Here is a 26896-nt window from a genome sequence, read left to right on the forward strand (position 1 = left end):
CCCTCCTTTTTGATTTAGAGTGATTTGGGTTTTATGAACTCTTGAAGAAATATATGTAAATATAGTTTAACTATGCAAACTTGTAATAAGCTGTACCACCAAACCCGATGATGTTTTCAGATCTGCAGATAAGGACACGTGTGTTTAAATAATGCATCATTTGAGATGCCGCTTACTGCTTTACTGGAGAACTCATTCAGTGACATTCATCTGTCTTACCTGTTTGAGTTACGTCTCCAGTTCCACTGCTACTTTTCAAATGATCTGGACTAATAACGTTCAAAGCTAAAAAATATTAACATGTTTGCCATCTGATTAGGACTATGTAGGACAATCAAATCCATAATTCACTTTGGCCGTTCAAAGCATGTTACAATGCCTAGTGAATAACTTCGTTTAGGTATTCCTATTTATGTATTAGTTATGCGTGTTAATTTTTGCCACTGGAGGATGTGAAATTATTTTGTTAACTTAAATGAGGTCTTCTGACATTACAGTGAGGCAGGATTTACAAACAAGGAGTGCTCTGTGCAGAGGTGACAATGAGTCTTCAGGTCTTACGCTTTCAGGATATGAGAAAGCTGACGTTTTGTTACTTTTTTTTGTTAGAATATTCTTCTACTCAAAGTCAGTTGATCACTTTCTGGGGCAATGTGTGAATTTGGATATTATTTAGATTTTACTGTATTTGAATAATTATACCTTAGGCTCTTTAATTGTTGAGTGGTAGTTTGTTATGTGCCTGCAAAAAAAGTCTGAGACAGATTGGTTTCATGTACTTTATTGCTAAACAGCTGTTTTGGGAACTGCCTCTTAGTTACAAGAAGATGATTGAGGAAAACTTCATGTATACATTACATAACCTTTTACACAGAGACGTGTATATGTATCCACATATACAAATGTATATGCTGTGCGCTCATAGATTGGGAGCTTTAGGGAAAAGAGTAGTAAACTGCTGCATACAGAAGAATGATTTATGGTGAGAAGTTTATCTAAAAATGTCTTTTACCCTTTAGGATGGCACCCGAAGTTGCTGCAGTAGAAAGAAAAGGTGGCTATAATCAACTCTGTGATCTGTGGGCAGTTGGAATAACTGCTATAGAGCTTGCTGAACTTCAGCCTCCAATGTTTGACCTACATCCAATGAGGTTAGTAAAGGGTTAAAGCCTGATGTGTAAGTACAGCTTCTCAAATAATCCGTTTGGAGTAGTGGCTATGCCTGCTTGTGGTGTCTGGGAGTACTGCAAGGGTATCGGGTTGTAACTTTTCTGAACGAACTGAATAGAAATTGTAACAGCTCTTTTTGGTGCATAAGTGTGTAACGGTGTTCTGGTAGCATCTTTTAAACTGATGGACTTCTTCCTGCCAACTAAATAATGTATTTAATAGCTCATCTCATATATGTATTGCAACGTAAATCACAGAAATACTGTTGTGTTTTTTTTTTTTTCAGAGCACTTTTTCTAATGACGAAAAGTAACTTCCAGCCTCCTAAATTAAAGGACAAAATGAAATGGTAAGCACTTTTTTGTTTCAGTAGATAACAATCGTGTATTTCACTGGGCAATTGATTGTAATGTTTACCACTTCATTTTACAGGTCCAATAGTTTCCATCATTTTGTGAAAATGGCACTTACAAAAAATCCTAAAAAAAGACCTACAGCTGAAAAGTTACTACAGGTATAAATTTATGTATGGGATTTTTTTAAGTTATAAAATTAAAATATGCTTAATGTGAGTGGTTGGAATTTTTGTTTTTGCCCCTTCTGTCTTTCAGCATCCTTTTGTTACTCAGCCATTAAATCGAAGCCTTGCTATTGAACTTCTGGATAAAATGAATAATCCTGATCATTCCACTTACCATGATTTTGATGATGAGGATCCTGAGGTAGGAATATGTTTTAATAATAGAATCAGATTGTTTTTGTTTGCTGACAAAACTAAATGATTATGATTTATTGAGCCACAGAATATTTTGTCATCTGGGAATAGTCTCAAGGGTTGCTTTTGCTTTTGGTTGTGCTGCTCTGTCACGTGTACAGGCACTTACCAAAATTCCTTTCATCTGAGGGAGGGAAGCTCAAAGAGAAAGAGATGTAAACACTTGAAAAATTTGTTTATTGTTGTCCTTGAACAATTTTGCAACAGTAAAGGTGGAATACTCCCATCCTGAGTTCTGTCATGCATTCTGCTTTCTGTTTCTTTGTGGAATTATGTTTCCATTCATCTGCAAACAAAGCATTCCTAAAAATCATTTTATACCTCTATAGAACATGTTCTTTTCTTCCTAATTTACTTTCTTATTAGAAGAAAATGATCCTGTAGCTTTTTTTGTCAAATGGTTTGCTATGTGTTTCTTGCAGATTATATTTTTTGTCTTAGAATACTCCGAAACTTGATTTCACTTACGGTTTTGTCAAAGGCAAAGTTTCTGACTTTCTAATTCAACAACTGGGGAAAAAAAATAGCATGGTTGTGTAAGGTGATTAAACAGTGCAGGACTGAAGTCTTTAATAAATAAAAGAAAACAGATAGTCTATTAGTGCATCCTGTCTTCACTAACATACAGTCAAGCACGAAGACTTTCCAAATGTTTACAGTTCCCTAACTGATGATCTCTTTTTTGGGGAAAAAAAAAAATAATCCTTTTGACAGAAATGCCATTGATTCATTAATTGCATTCTTGTTGTTTTACTTTTTGTGTGGATAAGCTAGTCTAAAAATGCCTTCAAAGGAAAATAAACTTAGAAGAAGCAACTACTTTAAGATACTAATTTTCAGATTTTACAAGTCAAATGAGCTTTTACCTTCTGGAACGGCAAAGACAAGTTGACATGCACCAAGTCTATCTTACTTAGAAGCTGAAATGAATAAATGTGAAAAGAAGCCAATGTAAAATGGATCTCTTTTGTATTGTGGAGTGCAGTGTTTACAAATTTCCTAAATGGGAGGGTAGGAGAGGAAGGCATTAAGGATTAAATCATAGAATCATAGAATCGTTAGGGCTGGAAGGGACCTTCAAAGGTCATCTAGTCCAACCCCCCTGCAAGGAACAGGGATATCTCTAACTAGATCAGGTTGCTCAGGGCCTCAAATAGTTAGTAATTTTAAAAGCAATTGTAAATAGTGGAGCACACTTAGTAAATTTTTCTGTTAAAAAAAAAATATTTAGGGAAGTTAAACACAAGAAGACCATTAATGTGGTTGACATTCATGTCAGTATTAAGAGAATAGTGTATGATTCCTTGATGGAGGCAGCACTGAGGAACTCTATCTTCTCACAGTAAGCTCCAAGGATCCTTTAGTTCTCTGTTCAGCAAGAGAGAGCTCTGAGGCCTGTTAAAGCAATATTTCTGTAGAAATCAGAGATTTCATGAGTTCTCATAAGAAGAAAAGTAGCTGTTTTCAGCGTGCTTCCTGTGAGTTGAGCTGCTTAGATCTGAGTAGCTTGCCCTGTGAGTCTTCCCTGCTTTCCTAGAAACTGTACGGAAGCCCTGATGTGCCATTCCTCCATCTCACTGGTATACCTTTTTGGTGAGAATCTTGACCTTCATTTTGGGGCACTCAAGTGGGCAATCTTTCTTCTCTTCCTGTACAGAGTCACTTCAGTACATGTTTTATTGACAGTTATTTGTAGCTTTCAAAATAGCTTTCGTTTTTTTTATGGCCCGTCTGACTTAGCATTAAGCAGGCTTTTCTGTTGTTTAGTGTATTACTTATCAGTTATCCTGTAATGAAGTGTGATGTCGGAGGAAAAAAATATGCCTTGTCTGGGAAGAAAATGAACAGAAAACAGCCTCACAGCAGTGATAAGAGAAAATGCATATTTTCATTGTTTATGAAGGAGCCAGACTGGCTGACAGTATGGAGGACAAGCAAGCTGCTTGCATGTCTTATGATAGGTATTTTTTCAGATGTTAGTTCATTTGTTTTTTTTATCTTAAGTTGCTGAGGATTTCCTTTTGCATTTGTGGGCTTCTGTGCTAGGCACAATGATACTTCATCATTGTTCATCACATGGTCTTGAGCTTCAAACACCATTACCTGTGGTGCTGGATGATTTTCATTGGATAGACAACTTAGCTGTCTCTTCTCATTTCTCCCCTAACCAAGTTGCCAAATAATTTTCCATTCAGACATTTAATCCACCCACAATATGAGATTGATAGTGACACTTGGGAAAACGTTTTATTTTGTAATAAGCAAGTCTAGAACCCACCTCTGTGAATAAAGCAAGTGATAATTATTCAATGCATCTTGAGGAATGTCTGTGTTTCAGACCTTCCATGTATTTCTGTATTACCTGGTTTTGAATCCTGCCCACAGGCAAAGCAGTTCTTGGCATTGTCGTCTTTCCTATAATAAACTGAAGGGAATAAGTAGTGTTCGTGTTCCTTTTGTACATCGTTGAACTTGCTCAAATACCTGCCTGCTCACAGAGGTAGCTGGAAATGTTCATCTGAACCTGGAGATTGACCACTCCTATACTTTTGGCAATCACCTGAATGCATCCATCAAAAATAGAAAGAAGCAACATAGCACGGTACAAGCAACACTGGTAGGAATCTTGAGCTTCAGACCTGCTCCTCTTTTTTTTTTTTTTTGAGTTTTGGTTAGTTGGGGCATGTGGGGGAGGAAGAGAGGCTGTGAGGTGGTGATGTTTGTGTCTTGGAGGTTTTTGGTGTTGGGGTTTGGGGTTTTGGTTTCGTGTGGGTTTTTTTTTTTTTTTGGAGGCTAGAGAGATTTTATGGCTATCAGTGGTCTTTGAAGGCAAGTCTACTGCTCAGTGTGATGACAGCTCTTCACCTGGCTCATGCTGCTTTTATGGGGCTATTATCTGTTACTGCTTGGATAGTCTGCAGAGTTGTGTGGGGAAGGTAGAGATTAAGATGTCAATTTGCCACCTCTTTGAGGAGTGCTGTTCTACATCTTTAAATCATTCTGAACTCAGACAAAGGTGAAATGTTTACTGTGTAAAAACAAAACTGAAAACATGCAATCAGGTTGTTTGGGTATAATCAGAAAGGTCTCCCCTTGATACAGTGTTATTTATTTGGCAGCAATATCTGTAACTGACAATTTGGGTATTTTTCTCTACCCCAAGTCATGGAAGACCTCATTTGGTTTCCTATTTAGTTAAATACAGGATTTCCATTTGGGACACTGCTTTCACTCCTTTAAGAATAAACCTTTGGAGATGTTGGCAACTGACTGTTCACCACATGCCTGTGACAGTGACTCTCATGATAGATGTGGTATTAGCTGAAAAGATTGCAAAGAGGAAAGTGCTCAAGTTTTATCCTTAGCACACTGTAAGTTTCGGGGATAAATGTCGTGGGTTAGGCCGCTCCAGCAACCGAACCCACACAGCTGGTCATTCACCCTCCCCCACCGCCAGGAATGAGGGAGAGAATTAAAGGATAAATGGGAAAACTGTAGGTTGAAATAAGAACAATTTAATACAGATAAGTAATACACAGTGTAGGTGCTCATCACCCCCTCTTATCCGCAGCCCGTCTCATCCCGAAGCTGGAATCCCGGACGAACGCGAGGCCCCGAAATAGAGAGGGGCTGAGAGAGATAGTACTCCGAGAGTGGGAGTACTGGAAGAGAGAGAAAAAATAAAAAGGCAATAGAGCAAAAGCGCAGAAGCGGTGAAAGAGCCAAAGCGCAAAAAAAAAAAAGCCCTTCTTTCCGTCTGTCCCTCACTTTTATACTGGGCATGATGCTGCATGATATGGAATACTAATTGGCCAGTTTGGCCCTCAATCTTAAGTTCCACCACAAATCGCAAGGAGAATCGTGGCCCCCTTGTCCCAGCTACGCTCCCCCCTTATCCCGCCGTGCTTCTGCACTCTGGCACACTGAAAAGTCCTTGGCCAACTACAAACATCAACTCGCTATCAACATTCTTCTCAGAGCGAGCCTCTGAGTAAAACCAAAACACAGAGCTCTTCTAGCTGCTAAAAAGAAGAGCTAACTCTGTCCCAGCAAAACCAGGACAATAAGATTGCTCTTGAGATGAAATGCCCAAATGGCATTTGTGTCGGGAAGTTAACCTACATTCCTTTGTCCTCTTGCACAGCTCAGATGTCAACTGTTTGTATCAATTCGTTGTCAGCATAGGTCTTTCAAGGTCTCGTGGTTTAGCCCAGCTGGTAGCTAAACAACCACGCTGCCTCTCGCTCATTCCTCCCCCTCGATGGGATGGGAGTAGAAAATGGGAGCTCATGAGTTGGGATAAGGACAGTTTAATAGAACAGTGCAAAAAAAAAAAAAAAAGTAATAAAAACGATAATATTAATGAAAAGAGTAGTACAAAACAAGCAGTACAAATGCTCACCACACAGAACCAGGAAGCCCAGCCCACTCACGATCTGTAAAGATTGTGAAAAGCCCCTCTCTCTCTCTCAGCTAGCTTCCCCAATATATATTCTCTGGGCATGACGTCATACGGTATAGAATAGCCCCCTGACTCATTCGGGTCAGCTGCCCCCACAGTGCCTCCTCCCAGTTTTCCTGTGAAAAGTTAACTCAGCCAAACCCAGGACACAAGGTGACTCAAGGACTTTGTCCTCATGACTGAGAGATGAGGATTTGACTCCTTCCCGTAATTCTGCGGTCATGGAGAAGGTAGGGCAGGCTTTGCCTGGTGTGCAGCACAAACATCTGTGGCAGGATGCAAGGAACTCGCACAATATCGCTGCAAAGGCAAAAGTACCTCCACTACAGTTGGGCTCTTGATGCTGGCATTACAGATGCACACACATCATGTGCAAGCATAATGAAGAATTATTCATTATAATAATTGCAACGTTTTATAGCTTTGAGTGTTTAAAATACTGAAGTAGAAAACCAGATCAAACCTTGAAACACATCCTGAACTATAGCAAACTGTTTTTAAACCTCAAAAGAGTGCACGATAGACAAACCAGAACTGCGGAAGGGGAGAATTGGCGTAAGTTACAAGAAACGAAAAACTGCCTGTGAGATACATGGGAGAAAATACATACTCACAATCTGCATGTTTCTCCAGTTTCAAAAAAGACTAAAGTGAACATAAACGAGAGGTGAAACCATATGTACATGTGTGTTGGATCCTAATATAAAACAAGGAAGTAGTGTGCGATAAACAGAAGAGAAGGGAAATAATGCTTTCAGATGGTATTTCAGGGATAGACAGTTACTGAGCTATTTGTGACTCTCATAGTAGAGCAGTTGAAGTACTCTGACTCTGTTGTCGCTTTGTAGTCAAAAGTTAGCAAGTGCAGATTATAATTAGTACATATAAAAGCAAAGCTAACATACAAGCATATTAAATTTCTGACGCTCTTTTGTCAGATTGCTTTAATTAAAAATTGTTTTACTGCCACATTCAACACAGAAACATTCAGAGATTACTTGGGCTAACATCATGGAGAATTTTTTTTTTCTAAAGAGTAAGATTTCATTGCAGAGGGTGCTCAGAGCACACTGTTGGGATTTATGTTAGTAATTTTGGGGCCTGATTGTATACAGCAGTCAGCTGGTCTTGTACGCATGTTAGAAAACCTTAAGTTATAGTTTCTAAGAGAAACTGTCTCCAGTAGTGGATGAAGAAAGAAGACAGAAAACCTAACAGGGGTGTTGAAAAGAAAGTAAAGTCTTAAAGTTCATGACTCTTCATCCTGTAGAGAAGTAAATGGATATCCAGGGAAAAGGTAGAAGTGGAACAAACATGAAGATGAATTTGTGGAAATGATGGCATTGCTCTTGCCACACAGCACAAGAGTACCAGGAATACTCTCTTCTATTCAGCTCTGAAAACCTCAGGCTAACTTCTGATCTACTTAAAGAAACTAACTGATGAATTTTTAGGAATCAGTTTAGGTTAGGAGCTGGGAAGATGATTGGGATATCCAAATGAAGGAAATGCTTCCAGAAAGTCAGATTTAGTCTTACTGCTTATTTTGGAAACTACCAGTACCCTTAAACTGAAAGGCACAAAAAGGAAATGTTACCTGAGCAGACAAACGCTGGCCAGCATTGTCTTTATTTGCTCAAATCCAGTGTTTTAAAAACTTTTATCTTGAAGACACTCTACAGATAAAATGTCTGTAAATAATTCTAACTTGGATGTACAAAAATATACATGCAATCTTTATTTTTAGCTTCCACTTGTTTTCTTTCTTTTTGATATTATGCTAAAGAAACCTGCTAAAAACTAGGTACACAATATGGGGTTTCAAGTGAGTATGTTTTGATATTGAAGTATTTTATTTTTCTCTTCTAGCCTCTTGTAGTGCCTCATAGAATTCATTCAACAAGTAGAAATGTGAGAGAAGAAAAGACACGCTCTGAAATAAACTGTAAGCATGTATAATATGACAACATGAAATATTCTTAAAATAATCATTGATGTTCACTTATTTCAACTGGTATTCTGGGTATCAGACATAGAAATGTTTCTAGTGATATATAGGGAAATAAAAACTTAGGCTGTTTCACTTATGGCTATAGGTTCTAGATGACTGTGCGAAAGATATATTAGTGTAAAATATTTAAATACACTCAATGCCAGCACTTTGGCAAATCTTACTATGGCTTCATCTTCATTGAACAGGATGCTACCTGAACTCTTCTGAGAGCTGACTGGTATAGCCTTATGTGCCACTCCAGCAAGGATATTCAGAGTGGTGCCAGATTTTGCTGAGTAACAGAATGACAGAGAAATATTTTTCTTCCTTAATTTAGTACCTTGTTGCAGTTTTTGCTTTTGAATTGAAATAGTCACTTAGAAATCAGGAAAGGAGGAGGTTAATCAGTGGCCATTGAAAGCAGACATTATCTCCCAAGTTGTGTTCATTCTTTTACTTGAACTAAATCAGAGCAATGTTTGCAGCTTTAGTTGTCTTGTCTTGTGCTAAAATTGAGAGGAGGAGTGTTAAAGTATCTGCCAAAGAGCTGCGCTAGAAGATATGATTAGTCCTCTCCAAACTTCATTCAGGGCTCTTTAGTGCTAGTGAATCTCCCATAGGAACAAATCCAAGAGTGAATTCACACAGTGGATGTGTTTTTTCTATAAATTACAACTGTATTGCTTCTCTAGAGAGGGCACTTCACTGCCCTATTCACTGAATCATTTTCCTGATCTTTCTACTGAGTAGATGGGGCAAATGGTGATTGTTCTGTCTTTGTGGTAGCAGAGTACTTTCTGTGCCCATTAGTTTCTAGCAGGCACAAGTTCCATACGTGGTGCATGTGTCAGAAGTTTCCATTAGTGGGGATATGATACAGTCATTAAAATGGATTTTTTCTTTTTTTTTTGTTAGCCTTTGGAGCTAAATTTTGTCTAATTAGAGTACAACTTAAATTCTTGTTTTCCTTTTCTCCTCTTTAGTTGGTCAAGTAAAATTTGATCCACCCTTGAGGAAAGAGACAGAGCCACATCATGAATTTGTGAGTAACAAGCAGCGTGGGCTATGCTCTGCACATTATTCCCTGCAAATATTTGTGGAGAAGGAGAAATCCAAGATGTGTAGCATACTTCCTTATTACTAAACCTGGTTGCAGTTTTTCTGAGAAGTCATAACATACTCGTCCTAAAATTTTTGGTGCCATTACACTATATGCAGCAAACCCCCCTATTTGTGGGCTCTGCCGAGTGTGATGTATGTGCTAAGCAACAGCCCTTTTTCTTGTGGGTTTCCCCTATCCTTTATACCTTATTGCCAAGTATATCATTCCCTTTATAAAGAGTTATTTTTTTAATTCATACTGTGTGTACTATAATGTTTCTCTCCCTTGTGCTTGTATTGACATTGATTGATAATGGAAATAATAAAGTTGAGAGCCTGGGAAAGAGGTATGATGCATTTTAAAAAATTCAATTTTTGAGGGGTGGTTTTAACCATGCAAACAATATTTCTGTGGCCTTGCATCACACCTGAGCCACACTGAGTCTGGCAGTTGATGTATTCTTTAAAGGTGTGTTGCCAATGTTTTCTTCCTCTGGACCTGTCAGTACAAGGCATATGAGAACTCAAGCAGTGAGAGAAAAGGCATCTGTGCTGTCTCACACACACGACTGCAGCAGTTACCTCTCTTCTATGGAGGCTGTTGCTTTCCACATTTGTGCACTTGGGCAGTTTCTTCACATTCCCGAATAAAAAAGACACTCCTTTGCTACCTTACTGCAGACTTCTGTTTTCCCTTTGTTTCTCTAAGGTAGATGTTAAGGTGAACAAGTTGGCTTAGTACATAGGTGGGAGGGACATTGGCTTTGGTCCGAGTTGGTTTTGGGAAGGATGTGTACTTAAAAATGTACTTCCTCTTCTATAGTCTACAAACCACATATGAGTGGGATTTCTGATGCAGTTTCCTTGTATTGCTCTGTATTTGTACTAAAATCTCCTTCCCAGTGCCATGTCCTTTGGTAGTGGGTCCGCTGGCTCAAGAGTGTATGAGATTGTATGTAATCTTACTCTTCCTCAGCAACTGGCTGGACAGGTAGTCTGCAGTTTCTGCTGCCTGTTCAAAATGGAGAATAGCTTATCAAATCATATGCAGGACTTGGGCAATTAGTTCAGATATGTTGTTTAGACCTTTACATATCTGCATAACAATGTCATAGAATCATAGAATGGTTTGGGTTGGAAGGGACCTCAAAGATCATCTAATTCCTGCTACAGGCAGGGACACCTTCCACGAGATCGGATTGCTCAAAACCTCATCCAACCTGACATTAAACACTTCCAGGGATGGGGCAGCCACAACTTTTCTGGGCAAACCGTTTCAGTGTTTCACCACCCTCATTGTAAAAAATTTCTTCCTTGTATCTAATCTAAATCTCCCCTCTTTCAGTTTAAAGCCATTGCCCCTTGTCCTATGCCCTTGTAAAAAGTCCCTCTGCAGCATTCCTGTAGGGCCCCTTTAGGTACTGGAAAGCTGCTAGAAGGTCTCCTCGGAGCCTTCTCTTCGCGAGGCTGAATAACCCCAAGTCTGTCAGCCTGTCTTCACAGGAATGGGGCTCCAGCCCTCAGATCATCTTCGTGGCCCTCCTCTGGACCCGCTCCAGCAGCTCCATGTCCTTCTTAGGTTGGGGGCTCCAGAGCTGAATGCAGTGCTCCCAGTGGAGTCTCACGAGCAGAGTAGAAGGGTAGAAGCCCCTCCCTCGACCTGCTGGCCGCACTTCTTTGGATGCAGCCCAGGATACCATTGGCTTTTTGGGCTGCAAGCACCATGGCTCATGTTGGCTCATGTTGAGCTTCTCATCAACCAACACCCCCAAGTCCTTCTCCGCCCAGCCTGTGTTTGTGCTCGGAATTGCCTCAACCCATGTGCAGGACCTTGCCCTTGGCCTTGTTGAACTTCATGGGGTTCTCACAGGCCCACCTCTCCAGCCTTTCAAGGTCCCTCTGGATGGCATCTCTTTCCTCCAGTGTGTCGACAACACCACACAGCTTGGTATTGTCAGCAAACTTGCTGAGGGTGCACTCGATCCCACTGTCCATGTCACCGACAAGATGTTAAACAGCACCGGCCCCAAGCCCTGGTTATACAGGTGTTTTTTAAATATGGTATTGAAATCAGTGCTTCTACCATAAACTCATCAGTTAACTCAAAATTATTTTTGAACTTATACCAAGTTGTCCTGGGTTTGGTTCCCTGTGTCGTTGTCTGGATTATAAAGAAAATACAATTGGTAGCATTATATAGTTCAAATTATAATGCTTTTGGTCCTTAAAAATTTTACTTATTTATACACACACAGAATTATAATTGCAAAAAGAGATGTTTTCATTGCACCATAGGAACTCGAGTTGCTAAACTGGGGAAAGATATTTTCTGCAGGGATTAAAGCACAACTTTTGAGAAGAGTTCTTTGACATGTGTTTTCGGAAGGGAGGAATTGAGCCTTTTCCTACCTTGTGGGTTAGGAATCAGGACCTTTGCACTTTGGAGTCTCAGAAGCTCTTGCTGCTCCAAGAAGAGACTTGAACAATCCAGATTAATTCTTCTGATAAGGAAATCTCTTCGTATATTCTATTCCTGTCAGAGTTTGCATATTTGAAATCTGTCCAAAGTACTTGCCTCATCTCTCTGTCTATAAAGAAGATCTGTACTTGCTTGGATCTTTCTGAAGAGAGAAATTAACTGCTTATATCAGAACGAAGCGTGCAGACCTGATCTGTCCTTTTCAGATAAAACAGAACTATGATTTTGAAAATGATGATATTTGGTCTAGAGACCAAAGAAAAACCATATTTTGTAATTAGTTTTGTCATTAGATATAGAACCAATGGACAATTTAAATTGACATGCCAAATGCAAACGAGATCTATCCAGAGAATGGATGCTCTAGCAAAGAGCCTTAGCACAGAGCAGGCTGAGGGAGAAGTTTGTAACACCCAAATGCTCTGGGTGAGAAAGGCTTTTAAATGGAAGCAGGAGCAAGAGATGCCTGCAATCCTCCAGCAATAACAGTGTGGGTCGCTTGTCGTTAAAGCAGCTCTTCTGACCCTTTTGCTTCTGTCTTACTAAAGCATGCTTAGACTTTATGTTTACTTACTTCTGGTCTAAGTGTGCAAGCCGAAGGACTGTGCCACTGCAGCAGGATGAGTTATTGGTGCTGGTGCACCGAGATGTTGAACTGGTACATAGTGCCTCTTGCTGAGGCTGTTTGTCGCTTGTTACCACAGCGCACGTGATGAACAGTAATTCATTGTTTTGGTGTGATTTGGTAGTGTACAGTAATGTGACTGTATCTTTAGTTGTGGTTTTTCCCTATCCCCAGAACTGTCTTAACATGGTTTGAGTTTCAACTAACAACTTTTTTTTTTTTTAAGCAAGAAAATTTTCCATTGTGTATAACTGGCTTTCCGTCACAATGTCAATAACTTGAGTTTCTTGATCTCTATCTAATGAACAGCCTGACAGTAGCGATTTTTTGGACAATTCAGAAGAAATATACTACACTGCAAGATCTAACCTGGTATTTTTCATCTTATGCCTTTCTTTGTCAGTGTTAGTTTTGTCTTTGTTTTCCTTTTTCAAAGCTCATGTTTTGTCCTGTTGTTGTAGTGATGTTTTCATCTGTGTAAAAGTCATTCAATGTTAGCATTAGCCTATATGTGTTTTTCTGTAATGTAGGAAGGAATTCTTAGTATGTGCAGTATTGAAAGTATTTAACTCGTATTCATGTTTATTAGAATCAGTTTTCTAGAAGGGCCTCAGTATTTTGCACTCATTCTAATTTCTTTATTTAACTGCCTTACAATCCATAACTTGTTAGTTTTATAGAGTGTGATTAAAAACAGAAGAGATACTCACTTTGTATTTTTGTCTGGTAGTTCCTTTAAATGGTCCCATGAAAGACTATAAAATTGTATAAATGTAAGTCTCTGAATTCTCCAGATCGTAATTATGTTACAGAATGAATATACACTTAGTACAAAGGACCCCACAAAGAAAGTGGGGTCATAAGTGCTTTCAATGGCATTTGGTGTCGTTTATAGTCTGATACATTCTCCAAACTTACTGCGCTGCTAAAAAATTTGATTGTTAGCATTGCAGTGTAGAAATTACTCTATAAAATGAATTTTCTTATTTCTCTGCTCTTTTAGGCACAATGTAGTTAGAAAAGTAATACTTTTAAATCTTGGACATCTTCATATACTGTTGGAAAAAAATGACGAAACATTCTGTACTAGATGAGCATTATTCTGCTAACTTTCTTTGATCTATGAGATATTTAATATAAGTGTACTAAGGGGAAAATGGAGAACTGGGGTGTTCGGGAATGTCTTGTTTTTTTTCATGTGATGATTTTTGGTTTGGATTTGGTTTTTTTAGTATCAGTTGCTTGGTGTGACTTGAATCTACCAATACCATAGTTACTGAGAGCTTACACTATATTCCCTGTTCTTGGAAGGAACTTCCTGTATTGCTTGATTATAAATGTTTCACAAATTGTTTTGAGATCAATAGCTTAGATTTCTCTGTATGAGGTGGAAGCACCTCCATCCCGTGCAATTGCTCTGGTTTTGTTTTTTCGGTTTAGTTTGCTTTTGGTTTCGTCTTTTCAGTTTAATGCTTTTTAAAATCTGTCTGTCTCAGGCTACTTCCATTGTTGTCACATATCTTGTTAGCCTAATATCTGTGGGCGAGTAAGACGAGTGAGAACATGTCTCCTTACTGGACTGTCCTTTCCCATCCTTCTTTCGTCCCACGCTGTTCAGTACACTCTTCAGAAATGATTACTGTGATGAAGTTTATAAAGTACTGTTGTTGTCACAATCGTGACAGAGTTTTTAAAGTCAATGAACAGCACTTCGTGTTTCACTGCTTTCTTTGCAACCTCCTGTACTCATTATGAATCAAAGAGGAGAATTCTGATTTGGTGGTAGTGCTTCACCCATTTGTGAGATTTTTCCAGTAAGACCTAATCCTTCTGGAAATGAGAAGAAATATTTAGTAGTTGGTTCATTCTTCTGTTGTGGACCAGGACATACTAATCAGATTTTCCCTGTTTCTCTCCTTCCTCTGCTCACCTTTCCTGTTCTGACAGTGTTGGCTTCAGATATGTTCAGTGAGAAGTGATACATGGATTTTTCAAACATTGTCAAGAAGAAGAGATTATACTTTTTCACAGGCATAATGTATTGTCGTCTACTGTTGTCGTGGGTTAGGCCGCTCTGGCAACCAAACCCCACACAATCACTCACTCACCCTCCCCCAGCCCCAGGGATGAGGAAGAGAATTAAAGGATAAATGGGAAAACTGTGGGTTGAGATAAGAACAATTTAATACGGATGATTTAATACACAGTGTAGATGCTCACCACCCTCTCTTATGCGAAGCCTCTCTCGTCCCGAAGCTGCAATCCTAGACGAACGCGAGGCCCCAAAATAGAGAGGGGCAGAGAGAGATAGTACTCCGAGAGTGGGAGTACTGGAAGAGAGGGTGGGAAAAAAAGACAATAGAACAGAAGCGCAGAAGCAGCAAAAGAGCAAAAAGCTCTTCTTTCCGACTGTCCCTCACTTTTATCCTGGGCATGACACTGCATGATATGGAATACTAATTGGCCAGTTTGGCCCTCAATCTTAAGTTCCACCACAAATCACAAAGGGAATTGTGGCCCCCTTGTCCCTGCTGTGCTTCCCCCTTATCCTGCTGTGCTTCTGCACTCCGGCCAGAACACAGCACACTGAAAAGTCGTTGGAGTTTCACTTCCAACCACAAACATCAGCTTGCTATCAACATTCTTCTCAGAGTGAGCCTCCGAGTAAAACCAAAACACGGAGCTCTTCCAGCTGCTAAAAAGAAGCTCTGTCCTAGGACAACTGTTGGGCTCTTTCCCATGCTCTTCTACTGGTTTTATAGAGTACCTTATGAGCAACAACTCTTTTGCATAGCTATGTATCTCTTTAAGATCCTACAAAAAAAACATTACCAGAAATTAAGGCATGTTTTGGACAGCATGAGTCATAAATGGTATATAGTCAAGGCTGAAAGCAAATCTGGGGAGTAAGAGTATTTTTGCTTATCACCTAGCATTTTGCACAGCTAGGTCGATCATATGGCAGCTTATGCAGTTACCATGCACGTTACCTTTTAAAAATTTGACACTTACGATGTGGTTATCCTTAAAATCATTCCTCTCCTTTTCCGCTGCCCCCACCCTCCAGCTCTGTGCTCCTGAAATAGCTACCTGGATCTGACAGAAGAATGGAGCAATTCAGTACAGGTCTTGTTTGCAGGGAAAGTTCCATATCCAAACCCCAGAATCCCTTCAAGCAAATGGCAAACAGACATGGACAAGATAGTACTTCTCTTTGATCTTCTATAAATATACCACTTTGATTCATATCTAAACAAATAACAAAATGTTTTGCTCTAGGTAAAAGGCTCTTCTCTTTTTTCAGGGTAGATATTTTCTACTTTTTCGGCATCTAGACAACAAGTTTCTCAGGAACTTACTTGGGTACTGTCCATTGTTTGAGCTTTTCTTGCACATGCTCCTTCCTGTCATTTTGAGTTTTGCATGCTCCTGTTCTGGTCATCTGCTGTGTTTTGGCAGCTCTTTTCTGAAAATCTCCTTTGTCTCAGGAGCAGCAGAGGTGTGCTGGACTTGGGTTGAGGGGGACATGGAGTTTTATGTGCACACTAGACTTTACATAAGGTAGACCTCAAACAAATGCTTCTCCCATATTTTACACTGTCTTTCTGTGTACTTTAAAAGCAGTTATTTGGATACAGACTCAAATTAAGTGGGAGAGCTGAGCATTGCATTTGCAGTGAGCTTAGTCAATGGTTTGAATCAGAGTAATCCTCACTAAAAATATGTACACCTTTGTTCTAGAACAATTTTAAAGTTTTATGCCATTGATCCTGGGAGAAGCACCTGGAAATCCGATGGCTAACTAAGTATGTGATTGTTGATCTTGTATTGCAGCAAAAAGATGAGATGGGAAGGAACACCTGGAGATCTTTAGCCTGTTCCTGCTTAAAACAGGGACAACTTCCAAGCTAAATCCAGAGATTACTTAGGGTTTGTCCAGTAGAAATGTGAATCCATCTCAGGATGGCCACAAATGAGCATCTCTGGGCCCTGTCCCAGGGCTGCACTGCTCCCATGAGGAGGAGTTGGATCCTTATGGCCAAAGTTTGCACTGTTGGCATTTGTGCCTGTTGCCTCGACCTTTCACTGTGCATCTGAGAAGAGTCTAGCTTTGTCTTCTCTGTAATGCCCTGTGGGGTAGCTGAAGACAGCAGTTACTTTCTCCAGGCTACAAAAACTCTGTTCTTTCAGCCTTTCCTGTTGTGCCATTTGCTCTATCACTTGAATAGTCTTAGTGGCCTTCTGACAGCTCTCCTCCAATCTGCCAATGCCTTCGTCCTGAGAAGTCCAAGACTGGACACTGCATGCAGATGTGGCTTTCCAAGTGCCAAACAGAGAGGGTACCACCTACCACAAGTACGTGCTGCTGATGCATAGTCCCCAATTTGCTGTGGGACCTCCAAACCACTTTCTGCACAGTTGCACTTCCTGCCCCCAGCCAGTTTGTCCTCACCCTTTTCTTGTGTAGGTGGTTGTTGCAACGGGAAGGCTTCAGGCGGCTCCAAGCAGACCAATAATTCCAATGCAAAGGGAAGGCTTCAGGCTCTAAGGCAAGCCCACACTCCTCCAAAGCTCAGGAGGAAATGCCTCACCCTTAGGAACAAACACCCTGCCTTAAATAGTCAGGAGTCACATGGTTTACTAGATGGGTCAAGGCTATTGGTCACTTGACCATCCATCTCTCAGAGTGATTGGCTGAATGCTACAGCACCTGTTTCAAGGTAACTTTCCCAGTGTAACGAGCTACAGGTGGGTGTTTCTTAGTTAGCCTGCATAGGGAAAGAACTTTCACAGGATGCTGCAGCAGCCAAAAGATTTCTCCACAATTCCGCCTTTTTGTTTTAAGATTAATTTAAATTGGGCAGGGAGATGTTTCCAGCAATACCATGGGAGATACATCTAGCAAACGAGTTATACATTCAGTTATTAATTCTAAATAGCCTGAAGGGCTCTAACATTCTGACTGCAACAGAGACTTGAAATTTAGTCTCTGCTCATAGAAGGAACAGGTTGATGGCCAATGTTATTATTTCCATTAGAAGGATCATTTGATTGATGATCTGTGTTCTGGCCATCGTTCGAACATTGCCTGTTCTGTTTCTGATGCCGCAGGTCAGGGCGAATGCATCTTGCGGGTAGCCATCGTATCCCAGTATCTGTGAAAACGCAAGCATACCCACGACCCCAAGCAATAAGCTCATATGGGCCTTCCCACATTTTAGTGAGTAGGTCGTGTACCCAGACTTTTGCTTGGGGCAGGTGCGTCTTGCCTGAAGACTGTAATGAAAGAAAGTGATTCAAAATAACAGGATTATTTGAATTTAGTGGCACCGTAAGATGGTTAATTGTGTATAACGCTTTTTCTAGGCGACTCTGTGGGGTTTCTCCATGCATTCCCCCTTTTTGTTTTTCTAAAACACGCTTTAGAGTGCCATGAGCGCGTTCAACAATGGCTTGGCCAGTAGGAGAATGCGGAATACCCAAGGTATGATTTACACCCCATAGATGTAAAAACTGCCGCGTCTTCTGTGAGACATAGGCCGGGCCATTATCGTTTTTTACAGAAAAAGGCACGCCCAAGACCGCAAAAGCGAGTTTCCAATGGGCAATGGCATCGCGACTTTTCTCCCCAGTATGAGCAGTTGCCCACATAGCTGAGGAGAAAGTGTCAATAGACACGTGCACATACTTAAACCTGCCAAATTCAGGAACACGCGTTACATCCGCCTGCCAAAGCTGCAGGGCTTTTAGGCCTCTGGGGTTTACCCCCGATGGCAGAGGTGCCGCAAGTCCATGACAGTCAGCGCAAGCGCTGACAATGTCCCGAGCCTCAGTTGGCATCAAGTGAAACTGCTTCTGCAGGGTATGTGCACTTTGATGGAAGAAACTATGCGATGCCTTGGCTTGTGCGATTTTATCAGGCTGAGATGCTACCCATGCAGGGTTAGCTAGCATATCAGCCCTGGCGTTGTCTTCTGTTATAAAACCTGGCAAATTAGTATGACTATGGATATGCAGAATGTAATATGGGTGAACTCGAGCTTGAATTGCACACCATAAAGTTTTTAATAGAGAAAACAGAGCCACATTATTTACTTCTTTCAGAAGTGAACAATCTAAGCGTTGCGTTGTATCTGCCACATAAGCGGAATTGGTGACCAAATTCAAAGGTACCTGCGAGAACCCTTGAAAGGCCATGGCAACAGCCCTTAGTTCAGCTAACTGGGCTGAGCCTGACTCATGGCCTTCCAGCACCTGCCACTCAGATTCCTCCTTCCAGGTAACAATAGCTTTCCCAGTTTTCCCAGACCCATCAGTGAAGACGGTGGGTCCTTGCACTGGCACTCGGCTATTTTTTGGCCGCAAGGTAAAGCTCGTCGATTTTTGCCAATTGCAACAATTTATGGCTAGGCAGATGGTATGCAATTTGTCCTGAGAAATTTTCCAGCGCGCTTTGGAGAGGAGCACTGTTAGTAAGGCTCCACTCAAAGTATTCCTGCTGTACTGGCAGAACAATTGTTGCAGGATCTGCTGCCATCAATTGTAAACAGCACTGATGGCATTTGATTATCAGACAAGCAATTAATTCAAATAACATAGATGCTGTCTTTTTTGGTTGATGCGGCAAAAAGACCCATTCCAGAATATGCAAGGGGTCAGACCACTGTTTGTTCCATTGGCCAATGATACCTGTTGGATGAGAATCTGGAGTGGTAATAAAAACGGTAATATCAATGGAGGATCTACTCACTAAACCTGACGGGCAGAAATAGCCTGTTGAACCTCCTCTAGCACTCGCCACGCTTCAGGAGTCAGTTTCTGAGGTGAATTCAACTCAGGGGCCCCCCTTTAAAATATTAAAGAGCAGCGCAAGTTGTGCTGTGGTTAGCCCTAGATAGGGACGTAACCAATTGATGTTACCCAGCAATTTCTGAGCATCATTCAAGGTCTTAATAGAACTCGAGAATTGCACCTCTTGGTGTTGTATAGTTTGGTCCAAAGTTTTGACTCCTAAATATCTCCAAGGAGGATGCTGTTGAACTTTCTCTGGAGCCACTTGCAATCCATAAGAATGCAGAGCAGCAAGCAGCCAAGGCTGTATCCTCAGCAGCTCGTCCTGGGTGGATGCTGCCACCAGGATATCATCCATGTAATGGTAGCAGTATGCTTCAGGAGACTGCTCACGGATTCCGGACAAAGCTTGAGCAACGTACCATTGACAGATAGTCGGGCTGTTCTTCATGCCCTGAGGTAGGACCTTCCATTGATATCTCTTTGCAGGTTCAGCGTTGTTAACCACAGGTACAGTAAAGGCAAACTTTGGTTTGTCATCAGGATGTAAGGGGACTGTGAAAAAACGGTCCTTCAAATCAATGATCAGGATTTCCCACCCTGCTGGAATCATGCTGGGTGAGGGCATACCAGGCTGCAATGCCCCCATGCTTTCCATTACTTCATTGATTTTTCAGAGATCTTGCAGCAATCTCCATTTTCCTGATTTCTTCTCAATTACAAAGACAGGAGTATTCCAGGGACTGGTAGAAGGTTCAAGGTGTCCCTGTTGTAGTTGTTCCTTAACTAGGTGATGAAGGGCAGCTAATTTTTTTTTTCGGTAGGGGCCACTGGGCTTGCCAGATGGGTTTGTTTGCTATCCACCATAAAGGCAATGTAGGATACTGTGTGCCCTTCAGTACAGTGGCCCCCATCAAAAATTTGTCCCAATTCATGCTCCCCAGGCCGCCAAGACATCCCACCCCCAGAGGTTAAGCAGAGCTGTAGTGACATAGGGCCAAATCGTAGCTGTTTGACCCTCTGCATTCTTCACCACCACAGGTTGTTTGCCTAGATAACTCTGTGCGGTTCCTCCCAGTCCTGCGGTGGCCGACCCCACAGGGGCTAAAGGCCACGTAGGAGGCCACGCAGAGAAGGAGATGATTGTCACATCAGCACCCGTGTCAATAAAACCTCGGAGCCGAATCCTGGATGGCTGGGCATTTGGCAATATTAAGGTGCAGGTCATCTGCGGCTTTTGGCTAGAGATATCTGCAGTCCAATAAACCTGCGGAAGTCCTGTAGAACCAAAGCCACCACCTTCACGACTTCGTCGTTTTGCCTTAGGAACACATGATTTGAAGGGCACGAGTTGAGTGATCTGAGTTTTTTCCGGCATTGTGACGGGGTGGATGTGGAAACCATAGCACAAATCTGTCCTGTGAAGTCGGCATCGGTAATTCCTGGGTGCACAAAGATCCCTTGAATGGTGATACTAGATCTTCCCACCAACAATGCACTCAGCCCGTGTCCTAGAGGCCCAAACGCATCCAAGGGAACCTTATAGACATGACAGGATTCTAAGACGACTGTTGTTACGGTGTGCACATCCACCCCGGCTGATCCCTTTGTGCTGGCTGAGTAAGCCTGAGTTGGTATCATGCCCTGGGGAAACATTTCTGTCTGAGCGCACATCCCCATTGCGCTCCTGGGGAGGTTTCCCGAACATGTCAGGGGTCGACGATTGGCATGGTACAAGGATTCACAGTATCTTGCAGAATGGCCTGGCTTATCGCATCTTATGCAGTGAGCAGGTCTCCTGTTATCCTTGTTTCTTCTTTTTTTGTCTGGTCTGTCTTTGTCTGTTGTCCCTCTTAGGTTGTCTTTTCAGTTCCAGATCAGAGTTTTTGAGTGGAATAGGCCGTAGAATTGTAGCCAGAGCAGACTTATAACTTTCGGATTCTAGCTTAGAACACGCTTCAATCATTTCTGTTAGTGTGAGTTCCCCTGGCATGGAATTTATGATTTTTCTACATTCTTCATTGGCGTTGTCTTTTGCCAGCTGCTTGCATAATAGCTGTCTCAAGTTTTCATCTTCAACCTGTTTTTCGAGGGCTGCAGCAATTTTCTCTACAAAGGACAAAAAATGTTCTTTCTGCCCCTGATATATCTTCACATATTGTGTTTTTGGGGCAGCCATATCTATGCCTTTTAATAGGGCTCCCATGACGATCTTCTGAGCTTGCTCAAGAACTTGAGGATGCCATGTAGCTTGGAAATCAGGATTGGAAAAAGGGTTAGCTCCCAGTAGAGCATCTGCTGGAGCTCCATATCTGGGGTCAGTTGGAGGTAACTGCATATTCCCAGCTGCAGCTCTCTCAGCCATTCTTTTCCAATTGGCCTCAAAGGCAGTATATTGTACTAGTTGAAATAATACCTGACCTAGATGTTTAATGTCGAATGGGGAGAGTAGGTCAGTATTTAATATCCTGATAATCTGCATGACCTGAGGAGAGTCTAGTCCCTATTGCACTACTTTGGTTTGCAGGTCTTGGACTACTTTCCAGGCAATAGTTTCATGTTTGTCAATTTGGCCTGAGTTGGGAAGCGCTTTTTGTACCGGAAAGGCTTGGATAATATCCTCTGTTGGTTCATTACTTCCCTGAACAATCTGCTCAGGCCCCTTTTCAGGCAACCCGACTTTTTCTATTAGGTCCCAATCCCCAGCCTCCAGAGCCCGCCCTCTTGACTTCTTCCCAGAACTGTTTTGAATTTTTTGGACATACGGTCACCTTACATTCGGGAAGTGTCCAGGGACAGTTGTGGGCCAGCCATGTTTGTTGTCGTCTGACTGCCGCCACGGCTTCCTGCAGTGTTGAAACATCATCAGGCAGGGGTGTGTCCAATGGCTTCTGACAGGGTGCAGACACTGGGCCAGTGGGTGGTGTGAAGGCAGAGGCTGTAGTCGGTTGTGGGGCAGTCCATGGAGATGCAGTTCGGGTTGTGGAAACTTGTGGTTTCCACAAGTTTCTGGAGCTGTCAGTGGCATGCTTGGTGCCACTTCCGGGGCCGTTGCTGGGCTGGTTGCCACAGCCAGCCCAGGTTGTCCCGGCATGGATCCAGCAGCAGTAACCTGCCGCAACATCTCCATCAATGCTGTTAGTTGTTGTGACATTCCTTGCCATAACCTGGTGTATTATGAAATGCGTTGTTGGGGGTTGCTCCAGTTATGCCGTGGTAGATAGCCAGGCGCTATGTGTGATGGTGCAGGACATGAAGTTGCAGAAAACCAGGGTGCCATGCCTGGGAACGGTCCTTGTGGTGCCTGTCCTGGTTGAGGGGCAAATGGTGGAGCAGTAGGAAGAACAGGTTCTGCTGTATTGGCCGAAGTAACCGGCTGAGATACAGAAGAGGAAGGGGCAGCTGTTAGGGCGAAGGGTGGGGGACACTCCAATGTCCGGAGGAGTATTCTGGCATCGTAAAATCATGATGAGGAGGATACTTGGGTTGGATATAATCCCCAGGGAGGGGTAAAGCCTCCGTGCAGTCCCTACGACTTTCTCCGTATCTGAGGACAGTGGGGGCACAACTGGTGCACTGCCCGTGCTGTCCAGGGTCAGTCCCCCTTCAGATAACTCATCACCCCCTTCAGAAACCTCACTTGCAGATTCATCAGAATCTGGCAATTCTTTTTCCTTTCTTTCTACTGTCTATCTCTGCATTACATCATATACAGTCTCCCAAATACATAATAGGCTGGTCAGGTTCTTTCATCCAAGCACTGTTTCATGAATTAACTTATCCCCTAGCTGCTTCCATGCTTCTTAGCTAAAAAGGAGTGTTAAGATCAGCCAGGCATTCATGCTCTGCCGCCCAATTTAGCAGCTCACAGAGAGCTTCATCACTTATTTTAGCACCTGCGACTGTCATTGCAGATTTAAGGATGGAAAACATCATGCTCTCTTTTGCGGAGCTTTGTCCCATCTTTTTGATCTAGAGTTCATCCCTTGGAGCCCTATGTACAGAAGCACGTACCTTCTGATCTTAGTTGCAGCCAGATCACATCGGGGTCACCAGTTGTTGCAACAGGAAGGCTTCAGGCAGCTCCAAGCAGACCAATAATTCCAATGTAAAGGGAAGGCTTCAGGCTCTACTCTAAAGCAAGCCCACACTCCTCCAAAGCTCAGGAGGAAATGCCTCACCCTTAGGAACAAACGCCCTGCCTTAAATAGTCAGGAGTCACGTGGTTTACTAGATGGGTCAAGGCTATTGGTCACTTGACCATCCATCTCCCAGAGTGATTGGCTGAATGCTACAGCACCTGTTTCAAGGCAACTTTCCCAGTGTAACGAGCCACAGGTGTTTCTTAGTTAGCCTGCATAGGGAAAGAACTTTCACAGGATGCTGCAGCAGCCAAAAGATTTCCCCACAGGTGGTTGGTCTGTCCTAGCTGTAGCACTTTTCAGTTGGCTATGTTAAATCCAATGGGGTTTTGTGGCCTATTCCTCCAGCTTGTTGAGGTTCCTCTGACTAGCAGCCCACTTAATTTTTTTTCTAATGTTAGAAAGTGGTCTCATGATAATGTTGGCCAGCTACCTCAGCAGCTTGGATGCATTTCAGCTGGTTCTAGTCTGAATCATACTAACTGATTTGCAACGCTAGTGCTAGTGATTCTTTGTTTTCTTTGTATGGGAGGAAAATGGAATGTTTCTGTATTGGACTTCATTTAATTTAGCCTGAGTATTCAATACACAGTGAAAAGTGTTGAATTTTACCATTTTAGAAAGTCACAGAGGAGTCGAACAGATTTGATTTCTTGGGTTACAACCTACAGTTGTTTTCAGTTGTTATGAACTTAGCATTAATTTTAGACAACTTTAGCAAAGAATCCAGTAAGAGTTTGGCAGTTGCGATGAAGTCTGCACTGTTGTATTCACTAGATGCATTTATACATTTGGTCCTATTTAAATAATTTGGTCATGGTTGGCTCTTGTTTTGTTTTGGCTTATAAATATATTCTAAGTTTAATAATTTGTAATAGTTTTTGGTAACAGTTTCAGGAATGCAGTGTTTCAGCATCACTGTTCTGTGTTAATTATTTGTGGCAGGAAAACGAAAATATTGTTAGGAAAAGATTCAATTAGAGAGGTCTTCATAGAGAAGAATGCCCAGAAACCTATTGCTTTGGTTTAAGTTATTTTTTCTCCTCACTATACACAAATACATACACTTTGCCTTTGTTACAAGCCATGAAGACTCCCATCCTACTTAGTTGCAACTTGTTTTTAGAGTTATGTTAGCTATTAATGCTGAACTTTGGGGAGAGTCTTCATACTTTGTTCAGCTTTAGGTAATGAAGTGATGCGTGGTCTTTATGATCAGAAGAAAATAAGTAGAACTGGGAGTGAAGTGCCTAAGGGTTTGGAATGTAGTTTTTGCTCTTTCTTTACCTTCACTGTATGTTTTGGCTATGTTCTGCCTTGGCAAAACTAACTGAGGAAATGAAATGTTCAATTTTATTGCTAGGAGACATGTTTAAAAATGCTGTGTACAATTGCTTGTTGCATTCAGGCCTTACTGTAGCTGGGAAAAGTAGTGATGCTTCATTATATGGGCTTGAAAAAGTGCTGTTAGCGCAAGGTGGACGTTCATAGACAAAATGCATAGAGAACTGAAATACAAGGGGAGAGGGAAGTAGTGGTTGTATAGCAGTAATGTGCAGTAAAACCTCAGTCACCAGGGAAGAATTCTATTTAGCATGTTTAAAAAATATATACATATAACTTGCTATTTCTGATCTGTTAAGGTATCCAAAGAAATTCAAGAATGCACTTTTTAAGGAAATAAAGGCTTTGAAAGTATAGCATATGCATTAGGTAATGTTAGGCTCTTTTTAAAATTAACGTCCTCTTTTGTGAAGCAATGTGATAGGAATTGCTTAATCATTTAACTGAGAAAGAGATGTGTATGTGCCTTCTTGTTTGATATGTTAGTAGTCCAAAGGTGATTTGTGTTTTTTGAAATTCAGAGTTATTTCCCCAGCTTTGTGGATTTAAAGACTTAATTTTTTCACTTCAAATGATCTTGTTTCTCACTAGGTTTCCGGAACAGCGAATGTAGGAAGTAATTGTGAATTGCTCGTTCACTAGATACAATCAGTTTTGGTTTTTGAAGGAGTGAACACCTAAAAATAGATTTCCAGTACAACTCAACCCTACAGAACAAATTAGGAACATTAGACTGTCAAAGTTACAGTAACAATTCTGCAGAAAATAGCAGTTTTTGACATTTAAGCTGCAGAAGGTATTGTAGATTTGGTCATTCCTGGGGAATTTGTTTCATTGCACGGCCCTACCACCAAATTTGTCTTTGCTTTATATTGTTTTCAGTCATTGATTACTTTGCACACAATTTACCTGAAGGTATGATTTGCCTTTCTACATGACTGCCTCATTTAACATTACCCAAGCTGTCGAGAAGAACTGGTAATTATTCCGTGTATTACCTTTTTTCCAAAGCAATCGTTGCTAGCAAATAGCACTCTGTCTTTGTACACAGTTGTGTGGGTTCAGGAATGGGTCGTTGGTAACCTGAGGCTGATTGCAGAATAATCTGGGGCTGCATCTTTGATTTAATGCCAAGGTTATTGACCTCTTCTAATTCCTGCTGGCTCTAGATCTCGAGATTCTCCGGGACAATATCTGTCTAGTCACTCAGATTTATTCCCTGTGAATGTTGTCTGATCTAAAAAGAATTTTAACTAACTAATCAGCATTGTATGCATGTTAAATGAAATTACTAATGTAGATTCATAAAGTTGTCGAGTTACTTTTAGAGATGCAGGAGAACTAACAGATTTTATTAAGCCAATTGTTGCATCATTTAGTAATTAATGCTAATCTGCTCTTCCCAGTGGGAATCCATAACTGAGATAAGATTTTTGTTTTGTTGAAAAATACCTTTATGTCTGGCTTTTTTTAAAAAATCTAGTTATACTGGTTGTTCTGATAAAGTATAACAGGTTAATGAAGGCTTTGAAGGATACATGCAGTATTTACCGATGTTTTTGTATCAATTATGTAGCTAGAAGTTTTATAAAATTGTAACTTCTGGATATCTTTGGAATAGAGGGTGCAAGAAAAAATGTGTTGCACTTTCTGAAAGCTCTCTAGCTCTCAGTATTTATCTATCAAGAGTGCAAAAGAAAGAATTTCCCTAGTGATTGATTACTTCACTCCACATTTGGAGTGAAAACCATCAATAATTAAAGGACTTAGAAGAACACTAACAAGCTAGTTAAATCAAAAAATATACATATCCAATTAGAATCATAGTTAAATAAATGCTAATAGGCAGCACAATAGTAAACTAAAGCAAAACAAAGCTTTTGTCCTTTTAAAACTTTTAAAATAAGTAATTCTGGCAGATGTAACTTTTCATAAAGAAAATTCCAGTAAGGTCTGGTCCCTTATGTTTCATGGAAATTTGCTTATTTTCTCTTATTAATTTTTCTGTCATTG

The 26896-nt window shown here is 41.2% G+C and overlaps 1 protein-coding gene across 7 annotated transcripts in view; it reads left to right on the top strand.

Moving 5' to 3' along the window:
* The window catches only part of MAP4K3 (mitogen-activated protein kinase kinase kinase kinase 3), a 103448-nt gene that overhangs the window by 28672 nt on the left and 47880 nt on the right, over positions 1-26896 (top strand). For 5 of the 7 annotated variants that reach the window (XM_086631824.1, XM_086631825.1, XM_086631826.1 and 2 more), the window contains 6 exons: positions 1020-1151; positions 1457-1519; positions 1603-1684; positions 1782-1892; positions 8277-8352; positions 9384-9442. In XM_086631824.1, the coding sequence (XP_086487950.1) occupies positions 1020-1151; positions 1457-1519; positions 1603-1684; positions 1782-1892; positions 8277-8352; positions 9384-9442 (523 nt within the window). Of the gene's footprint in view, positions 1-1019; positions 1152-1456; positions 1520-1602; positions 1685-1781; positions 1893-8276; positions 8353-9383; positions 9443-12914; positions 12978-26896 lie in introns of all 7 variants that reach the window. The other 2 variants (XM_086631823.1, XM_086631822.1) reach the window with 1 other exon arrangement.

The sequence above is a fragment of the Tauraco erythrolophus genome, chromosome 2 (genome assembly GCF_009769465.1).
Source record: "Tauraco erythrolophus isolate bTauEry1 chromosome 2, bTauEry1.pri, whole genome shotgun sequence".
NCBI lineage: Eukaryota > Metazoa > Chordata > Aves > Musophagiformes > Musophagidae > Tauraco > Tauraco erythrolophus.